The sequence below is a fragment of the Anolis sagrei genome, chromosome 1, assembly GCF_037176765.1.
Source record: "Anolis sagrei isolate rAnoSag1 chromosome 1, rAnoSag1.mat, whole genome shotgun sequence".
Classification (NCBI taxonomy): Eukaryota; Metazoa; Chordata; class Lepidosauria; order Squamata; family Dactyloidae; genus Anolis; species Anolis sagrei.
Genome location: NC_090021.1, coordinates 233522778 through 233533536, shown reverse-complemented (window position 1 = coordinate 233533536; position 10759 = coordinate 233522778). Strand labels below are relative to the sequence as shown.

The 10759-nt window shown below is 40.3% G+C and overlaps 2 protein-coding genes across 2 annotated transcripts; both read left to right on the top strand.

The window, feature by feature from the left end:
• The first annotated feature begins 396 nt into the window (after positions 1-396).
• Positions 397-1362, top strand: LOC132763880 (olfactory receptor 5AR1-like). Its single transcript, XM_067465949.1, has one exon. The coding sequence runs from the start codon at positions 397-399 to the stop codon at positions 1360-1362; it is 966 nt and encodes a 321-aa protein (XP_067322050.1).
• Positions 1363-8959: 7597 nt separating this feature from the next.
• LOC132763990 (olfactory receptor 5AR1-like) lies at positions 8960-10003 on the top strand. Its single transcript, XM_060757832.2, has one exon. The coding sequence runs from the start codon at positions 8960-8962 to the stop codon at positions 10001-10003; it is 1044 nt and encodes a 347-aa protein (XP_060613815.2).
• Positions 10004-10759: the final 756 nt, after the last annotated feature.

Genomic DNA, 10759 nt, shown 5'->3' with positions numbered 1-10759 from the left:
ACACACAGGATTACATGGGGATCGCAAAGGCATAGATCACTGCATGAGAGTTGCTTAATGATCGTATATACAACAATAACACTGAAAGACTAAACCATGCACTAAATGCACACCCAAATATATAACCAAACACACAATTAATGTGCATAAGCATAAGCATCTATATGCCCATACAGATCCATATGTGAATGGGTATTCAGACATCCATTGTATGCACTACAACTTACCTATACAATCTCAAACTTACAGTCAGAGTTACATAATAGATATATTATTAATGGTTATCCCTATAGGTTATAGCAATTAAAATATCATCAATTAATAATACTCTAAAGTACCAAGAAGATTTTAACCTGTATTTTACTTTTATCTTTTGCAGCCAGCACTGAAGAAAAGATGCCTAAAGAAAATAGCACTGTAGTAACCACTGAATTTGTATTTGTAGGTTTAACAGACAATCCTGAATTGTTGTCCATGCTCTTTGTACTATTGCTTGTTATTTTCATTACCACTTTGGTGGATAATCTAGGAATCATTGCCTTAGTGGGAACCAGTCCCCGGCTCCATACCCCAATGTACTTTTTTCTGAGTGGCCTTTCCTTTCTAGATATAGGTTGCTCCACTGCAGTTACTCCCAAGACAATGGTAAACCTACTAGAAGAGAAGAAGTCCATCTCCCTCATAGGATGTGCAATGCAAATATATGTTTTCACAGGTCTGGGATGCGCAGAATGCTTTCTCCTGGCTGCCATGGCATACGATCGCTATGTGACCATCTGTAAACCACTGCTGTATCCAATTATCATGTCTTCTAGAGTCTGTATTGTTCTGGTAGGAGGATCATATGTTCTAGGGGTTTTGTACTCCTTTGTCCATGCCATCTTTGCCTTCAGATTGTCATTCTCTGGATCAAACGTACTCAAAAAAAAATTCTGTGATTTCCCAACACTTTTCTCAATCACCACTTGTGATATTTACATTGATGTACCCCTGATATTTTATATAGCTGGGCTTGTAGAAACAACCACCATCTTGAGTGTCCTTATTTCTTATTCATATATTGTTGCCACTATTTTAAGGATCAGATCAGCTGCCGGTAAACTCAAAGCCTTTTCCACATGCACCTCTCACCTGGCTACTGTTACAATCTACCACAGAGCCATTCTCATTCTGCATTTCAGGCCCAAGTCTAATGATAGGTCTTCTGTCCAAGATCTAGGTGACAAAATGTTATCTGTCTTCTACACCATTGTCACCCCTCTGCTAAATCCATTGATTTACAGTCTAAGAAACAAGGATGTGAAGGATGCCCTAGGAATTTTTCAAAGGAAGTTGTGTAACAAAATCATTAACCAGCAGTAATTTGTCATCAGATTTAAGAATGATTTTTAAAATTAAAATCTATATTGTATGATATTAGGAAACAGACATGAAACTACAGACATGAAAACACTAGTAAACATTATATTGCCTAAATGTAAAATTGCTTTGTGTTTCTGTAGGGTAGTATTGGATAAGTTTGGTTAAGAATCTGTGTGAAGACTGACTGACATATATATATGAAATACACTGAATGACTGGCAGTCATTGACTGAGGAAAATAAAGGGAAAGGTTTGTTTTGCTATTTGGTAGATATCTATGTTATTTGGATATTATTGCGATTTCCATTGCAGCAGTCTGGGACCACATCACCTGTGCACCATATCAGAATTGGGGTAGAAAGGGGATGGGTGAATGGAGGGTAGGATAGATTGGTGGACGGTTCTCCGGGTTTGGCAAGTATGATCTCACACACATATGGCACTGGCTACACCTTTGCGTGATTCATAATGTTTCGTATAATCTGCATTCCCTCAGATCTATCAGTAGTACCCCATTTTGCATTAAGAGGAAAAGATATTACTTATATGATTGTTAGTTATTTAGGGCAAAGGTATATGCAAAAGCAAAATATATATGCATCTAAAGGAGACTGATTGGATCAATCATAATTTAAGGCTACACTTATATGCATCCCACAGATTCAATGTGTCTCTTTTCATTGGAGATTAACAACAGGATTCAAACCATAATGTGATGTTCAGGGTCGTTACATTTTTCTAAAACCTGTGAATAAACTGTATGGTATGGCATTTTTCCTTTTTTCAAATGTATTTATTTACTTATTATTTGCTTTACTTGTATACCGCTCTTCTCAGCCATCAGGCAACTCAGAGCGGTTAACAACCAGTATAGGCAACACAGTACAAAATCATTAGTAATTTAAAACAGTAGTATCAATTAATTAACATCAAAAACATCAATGCAACAATACAGCAAAACAACAATCCATCACGTCTCATCAATAGAATCAGCATCCGATCTCGTTGTCCATTAATCCATATTCCAGTAAACAATCAATTGCACTGTTTAGTTAAAAGCCTGTTCGAAGAGCCAGGTCTTCACTCTCTTCCAGAATGCCAATAAGGAGGGGGCCGATCTAATGTCTGTAGGAAGGGCGTTCTACAGCCGGGGGGCCACTACTGAGAAGGCCCTGTCTCTCTTCCCCGCCAGACGTGCTTGTGAGGCCAGCGGGACTGAGAGCAGGGCCTCCCCAGACAATCTTAACGTCCTAACTGGTTCATAGGAGATCCGTTCGGACAGATAGGTCGGGCCAGAACCGTTTAGGACTTTAAAGGCTAAAGCCAGCACTTTGAATTGTGCCCGGTAGCAAATTGGCAGCCAGTGGAGCTGGCGCAACAGAGGAGTTGTATGCTCCCTGAGTGCCGCTCCTGTTAGCATCCTGGCTGCCGATCGTTGGACCATTTGAAGCTTCCGAGCAGTCTTCAGAGGCAACCCCACGTAGAGCGTTGCAGTAGTCTATACGGGATGTAACCAGAGCGTAGACTACCATGGCCAAGTCAGACTTCCCAAGGTACGGGCGTAGCTGGCGCACAAGTTTTAGTTGTGCGAATGCTCCCCTGGTCACCGCTGAAACCTGGGGCTCCAGGCTCAGCGATGAGTCCAAGATCACACCCAGAACCTGCATCTTCAGGGGGAGTGTAACCCCGTCCAACACAGGCTGTAACCCTATACCCTGTTCGGCCTTACGACTGACCAGGAGTACCTCTGTCTTGCCTGGATTCAATTTCAATTTGTTCGCCTACATCCAGACCGTTACAGCGGCCAAGCACCGGTTCAGGACCTGAACAGCCTCCTTAGAAGAAGGTGGAAAGGAGTAACAGAGTTGGACATCATCTGCGTACAGATGACATCGTACTCCGAAACTCCGGATGATCTCTCCCAGTGGCTTCATGTAGATGTTAAACAACATGGGAGACAGTACTGAACCCTGAGGAACCCCACAAGACAATGGTTGTGGGGTAGAACAGGTGTCTCCCAGTAACACCTTCTGAGAGCGACCCTCTAGGAAGGACCGGAGCCACTGCAAAACAGTACCTCCAAGTCCCATTGCCGCGAGGCGTCCCAGAAGGATACCGTGGTCGACGGTATCAAAGGCCGCTGAGAGGTCCAGCAGAACCAACAGGGACACACTCCCCCTGTCTAGTTCCCGGCGAAGATCATCTACTAAGGCGACCAAGACTGTTTCAGTTCCATGACCCGGCCTAAAGCCAGACTGTGCTGAATCCAGATAATCCGTGTTGTCCAAGAATACCTGGAGTTGTGAAGACGCCACACATTCCAGGACTTTGCCCAAGAAGGGAAGATTGGAAACTGGCCGATAGTTGTCGAATTGAGTGGGGTCCAGTGATGGTTTTTTCAACAGCGGTTTTATTATAGCTTGTTTTAAGCTCGCTGGAATATTGCTTTCCCGAAGGGAGGCATTAACCACCACCGTTACCCACTCGGCCAATCCACCTCTGGCTTCCTTCAAAAGCCAGGATGGACAGGGGTCTAGGATGCATGTAGTAGGCCTCATTCCTCCAAGTATCTTGTCCACATCCTTGGGTTTCACCAATTGAAATGAATCCATCAAAACCGGGCAAGCAGATGCTCCAGCTACATCCTCAGAGACTGCCGTTAATATGGTATCCAGGCCAGAGCGGAACAAAGCGACTTTGTCTGCGAAGAACCGAGCAAAGGCTTCACAGCGAGCCGCTGAGTTGCCAGGGCTCCCATGTATTACCAAAAATGCATTTAAAAAGGCTAAAACATTGAAAAAGAGTTCATTGTAGCCTGTATAATCATGTTAAAGATATTTTTCTATCTTACATTCGATTACTGCGGGGGGAAAGTTAATAAGATCAGCATGATTAAACATCTCTAGTTTCATTTAACATTATTGTGATTTAAATTTTCCCTTACCCGCAACTCTACAGTCTAACAGATATTGCTGAATTAGATCTTCTAGAGCTGGACAGCCAGCCTGGAAGATACCTTCACAGAAATAATGAGGCAGGAGATGGGGAAAATAATGCCAACTTTTGACATGGCCCAGCAGAGTTTGCCTGATATAATGTCAGTCTACCCTGCTTATTCTGAGGTAAGGACTGGGGGAAAAGAGATTGTAAAGATGCTTTCTCACTCACTACATTCAGTGAGGATGTCGGACAGGAAACTTAAGCTGAAATGGCACAAGTATTCCAGGTCTGGCCAGTTCTGTTCAGGTTTTGAAAGGCATTATGTCCATACATTTTTAAAACCTATCTTTTAGAGATCTAGGAACATATCAAGCACATGGACAATTATTAGTTATCAGCACTATTTTCAAGGATTGCCAAAAAATAATAGGAACTCAAGATGGGGCCAATCTGGCATGGCCTCAAACATATTGGTCCCAAGATGGGTTACATCCAGGCCCTTTCCACACCTACATCAGAGGCAGGTGGGAGACCTGACTGCTCAGCAGCACCAAACCTGGTTCAGTGCCACTAGAACATTTCTATCCCCTCTCGTTACCCATGTTGCAGCAGTTTCCAGGTGTGGCATGTGTCCTTCTGGTTATCGCCTGCAGTGATGTCCGCCAGTGTGACAGGGTGATAAGGGGAGGTGGGGAGAGGAAGGATTACCCCTTTCTTTCCATCTCCCTTCCCTGATTACCCTGTACCCCAGATGACATCACTTCAGGCAACACCCTACTGATAGGCCCCACATCATGCCCAGAAACCACCATAACATATAGAATGGGAGGGAATAGTAAACACCATTCCGAGTCCCTGGGCCATCTGAGCTTGGGAAGCACAGGATGATAGTATAAACAATTGCATCCGGTTCCATCTTATTTTATTTCAGAATTGTACTCTTTGATGTTTAGAAAAATCAAGGCAATTGGCCTGACTTTGGACCCTCTCTTAATGTTCACAAAAATTAGTAAAGAGCAGGCTTTTGGATCTTGACTTTCTTGCAGCAAAACAACTTGTTCCCCAACTACATCATTAATTCCATGTGAGCATGTAGTGATGGCAGTATATCTTTGCATTTTGATTAATCCCACCCAGAGGAGAGCTTTGGCGGCTGCAAGATATAATGTGTTGCCATCAGCTCTTTTGGATAGGAGATCTAAAAAAGTGGAATATCCCAAAATAGTTTGTTCTTGCGATTTAGTCTCTGTTGAAACACTTCATCATTCTTTGTTTGCCCCAAATATAATAATATATGGATGAAATATAGGAATTCCATCTTTTCACAGTGTTCTCAATGACAAGGGTGTTTTAAAAATACTCTTGACTGAGAAGTTGTCTATAACACTTAGACTGTGTCTATATTGTGTAAAACCACTATAATTGATACTTGGTCAAAGGAGACCACCTCATTTTGACACTTGGCCAAGAGAGTTAACTGGGGTTGACAAAGTACAGACAGTGTGATCTCAGGAGAGCCCTGCACTGGCATATAAATTTCCACAGCACATACTAAACAGCCAGTTACCTAGGAAAGTTATTTCAAATGCAAGTTCATCTGTTTTTGCCTGTCCCTTTTTCTACAACTCTGCCAGAGCTTCACAGATGCACGTGTGAAAAATGCACCAAGATTGTTTCCCAAGGTATGTAAAAGTGCATCTTACACTATGCTTGGTTGTTTTGGTATAACAATATATGAAACAAAAAAAAGTGATCTATATGGATTTTTTTCCAGCTCTGAGTATAGTTTAGCTAAAGATTGAATATCCTTTTCCTGCAATGATTGGGGCCAGAAGTGTTTGGGATTATGAATTTCTTTCAGATTTTAGAATACCTGTATTTGCATATACATACATAATGCATATGCAAATCTTTGAGATAGAACCCAAGTTTAAACACAAAATTCACTTATGTTTCATATATGCCTTATAGAAATAGCATGAAAGTCATTTTATACCTTTTCAATAGTTTTGTGCATGAAACAAAGTTTGTGTACATTGAACCAACAGAAAGCAATGGTGTTGCTATCTCAGCTACCTTTACAGACAACTTTGCATTTTGTATTGTTTTAAATTTTTGAATCCCAGACTAGAGATGCTTAACCTGTATCAATAAAGCAATGCCCTGGCAATTTACTTTTTTTAAAAAAACTCCAAGAATCCCCTGACTACCATGATCATAACCCATGTTGTCTGAGGATATATGGCAGTAGCAGTCGTAACATAAATACTAATAATTCTTCTATTTTATCATGAGAGTATGTTTAGTGATCATCCTAAAGTTTAGTCATTTACTGATCAGTTTTATTTACTGAGATGTAAGGCTTACAATATGCAGTAGTCAATAAGAAAAAAGTACCATGTGAAAAATTCTAGTGTAATTTCTATTAACATTGTTTTACGGAGATGATAAAAATATTCTCATTGATCCTCCCCTCCCCACCTTATTCAAAGTCACAGACAGTAGAAGCATGCTTTCCATGACAGAAATATAATTAATATAGAAAAGTGTACAAGTCGGAGAGGGTGACATAGCCAGAGTCCTAAACAAGGCTACAGTGCTTTCCAAAAAAACATCCATATTATTGTGTGTGTGTGTGGGGGGGGGGGGGGGTGGTGTGTCTTTATATACATACATTTCTCTAGTGTTATTTCACAAAGTAATGACAAAGTGTCTAAATTAGGGTTGGCTCCAATATTGGTCAGATGAGCATTACTGGTACCTCACAACAGAAGCACAAGAGAGACAATCTTTCTCAGTATTCTTTTTCATCTGAAATGGACATAATGAACATAACAATGTGATTTCTTTTTGATATTTCAGAGACCTGGGTCTTGTCTACACAGACCAAAAAACTTGGCCTCACCAAGGATGCATCACTGCCAGATTCTTCACAATGCACAAGAACCTCTGGTGAGTACCCTGGGGTATTTTTTGTTTGTTTTAATATAACTTTGCCCCACTTTAGGCAAAGCCATGGGATACTACAAAGTTTGCTTGAAACTCAGGAGTGTCCTAGGGCTTTTGGGTAGTCTGTTCAGGTGGATCAGGTCTGATTTGGAGTAATCCCCCACTGCACGAATTGACAACAAATTTGGACAATCCAATGTATGGATGAATTGACACCAAATTTGGACAACCCAATATATGTCCTTCACAAAAAAATTGATTTTGTCATTTGGGAGTTGTAGTTGCTGGGATTTATAGTTCAGCTACAATCAAAGAGAATTCTGAACCCCACCAAAGATGGAATTGAACCAAACTTGGTACACAGTTCTTCCATGACCAACAGAAAATACTGGAAGGGTTTGGTGGGCAGTGTCCTTTGGTTTTGGAGTTGTCGTTCACCTACATCCAGAGATCACTGTGGACTCAAACAATGATGGATCTGGACCAAACTCTACAAAAATATTAAATATGCCCAAATGTGAACACTGGCGGAGTTTGGGGAAAATAGAATCTTGACATTTGGGAGTTGTAGTTGCTGGGATTTATAGTTCACCTACAATCACAAAGCATTCTGAACCCCACCAATGATAAAATTGGGCAAAGCCTCCCATGCAGAACCCCCAAGTGGACCACAGCAACGCATGGCAGGGGACGGCATATATATATATATATATATATATATATATATATATTCAAGTATCACCGGATTTGATTCCAAGGTTAGCTATTCACTGGACCATCCTTTGAAGGTTTGCACAATTATAACTTGTAAATCACCCTTGCAGCCTGATCTCTAGGTATGGATTATGAACAGATAACATTGGTTAGATCAAATCTTCAGCCCTCCCTTCTGTTTTCCTTTTTTGTATACTGTTAACCAATTACACCTTAACTTGTCAATTATTTAGACTTTGACGTTGTAGGTGTTTTTTGTTTTGTTTTGTTTGTTTGTTTTTGTAAATTATGAAACTTATAATACAGTATCCACAATGTCTCATTTGGGTGTAGTGACAGTTTTCACTAAACAAACTTCTCTGTGTTCAGCATTTTGGGGACTAACTTAGTAGAATGAATTAACACTTGAAAAATTTAAATGGAGACTTTCAAAATATGTAAGCAGTACAATACAATCAAGCAGACTGTTTGCCTGGTATATGATTAAAGAACACATTTCTTTAAACAAACTAGGTAAAGGTAAAGGTAGTCCCCTGACATTAAGTCCAGTCATGTCTGACTCTGGGGTGTGGTGCTCATCTCCATTTCTAAGCCAAAGAGCCAGCGTTGTCCGTAGACACCTCCAAGGTCATGTGGCCGGCATGACTGCATGGAGCGATATTTATTGTACAGACAAACAAATTAGAAAAGAATCTAAGCTTTAAAACATATGTTAAAATTCTGATGGTTTTCATGTCTGAGTGTGTCAAGTGATGATAATATTTCTCTGGAAGCCAAAAAGACTTATTCTTCAAAGATCTGTCAAACTCCCTTGTAAAGCTATGCAAGATAGTTTAGAATTCAGAGAAGTTGCTTCTTGGATTACTCTTAGTATGAATCCTTCATTCAGCTATGCCCATATTGTGGCAATTGTGAGAATTGTTGTCCAAAACGTTCCTTTTCAAGATTTTGAGCTAGCCAGTATCTCCTAAGGTGATATTATTGAACCCCAAATATGGATTGTTTACTGAATAAAGAAACTGTAGCTTTAACAAAGTATGCTGTTTTGCAGGTCTGGGAAAATAATCTGGAAGTAATGTTTGAAGAAAACACCACCACAAAACCCAAGGAGTTTGTATTTCTAGGATTAACAAGAAATCCTACACTGCAGTTCATTTTGTTTTTTGTTTTCCTGGCTATTTATTTAGTTACATTGGTTGAAAATCTAGGAATGATCAGCTTAATAAGGACCTGTCCCCAACTCCATACTCCAATGTACTTCTTTCTCAGCAGCCTATCTTTCCTTGACGTATGCTTCTCTTCTGTGTTTGCTCCAAAAGCACTGACAAACTTCCTAGCATATAAAAAGTCAATTTCCTTTACTGGATGTGCAGTGCAAATGTACTTTTTTGTTGGCCTGGGGAGCACAGAATGTTTTCTTCTGGCTGCCATGGCATATGATCGCTATGCAGCCATCTGTAAGCCATTGCTTTACCCAATCCTCATGTCTCCTAGACGATGTATTCTTTTGGTAGCACTGTCATATTTTCTTGGGCTTTTGCATTCTCTACTTCATACAGTATTCACCTTCAGAATGTCATTCTCTGGATCCAATGTGATCAATCATTTCTTCTGTGACATCACTGCACTCTTAACAATTGCTTCTTCTGATACCTACATCAATGAACTCCTGATCTTTTATGTGGCTGGGCTTGTAGAGGTCATTACTATCCTCAGTGTCCTCATTTCTTATTCATATATTCTTGTTAACATAGTGAGGATCAGCTCAGCCTCAGACAAACTCAAAGCCTTCTCCACTTGCACATCACACCTGACTGTGGTCACCATTTTCCACGGGGCCATTCTCATTCTACATTTCCGGCCCAAATCTAGCAGTGGCTTTCCTGTCCAAGATGTGGGTGACAAAATTCTGTCTGTGTTCTACACCATTGTCATTCCTATGTTGAATCCCTTGATATATAGCCTGAGAAATAAAGAGGTGAAGAATGCTCTCAAAAATATTCAAAGAAAGGTGTGTGATAAAATGAGTATGCAATGAAACTTTTAATAGGGAGACCAACATGACAGTTTAAAAAACAATAACATATGAATGATTGATACACCAATAGAACTTTCAGAATACCACTGCTTTTATTTGCGTCATCTCCCCACCACCACCACCACCACCAACACCGCCAATGCTTAAGTTTACATTCAATTGCATCAAGAAGTGAATAAATCCCATTGATGAATCTACTTTAGCAAGGAATAGCAACTAGAGTTAGTCCTTAATAGAAGGGGGGAAATTTTCTTTGCTATAATATAGCAGATACATGGCATATCAACTGCATGGCATACGGAGATGTAATGATATGTGAGTAGAAGTTGGTAGTGCATCCTAAAGGCTTCAACAGGGCAACACCCTCAGTACTGGTCAGATAAAGATGGGAGAGGCACCAAAGTAGTATCTAGATGCAGGCTGGAGGTAGAAGGAAGAGCTCCTTTCCTGGATCCACAAAAAGAGAATTTCATTCCCCAGTAATTCTGTGCTGGTGAATCAAAGATTCAACATTAATGAAAGAGTTGTTTTTCTGTCCCACACTCCGATAGACCAGGATCTGAATTGAATAGACACTTGATTACAGTAATTCTACAGTTTAATATAGATACCAGTTCACTTTGATTTCACATGTACTGGGATAATTTCTATCCAACTAACATTTCTGACTAGATGTTTACATTATTTTCCCAGACTAGACATCAACACTGATCATTCATTGGCGTCTTTCAAATTCCTTCCCCTCAAAAATCTTTT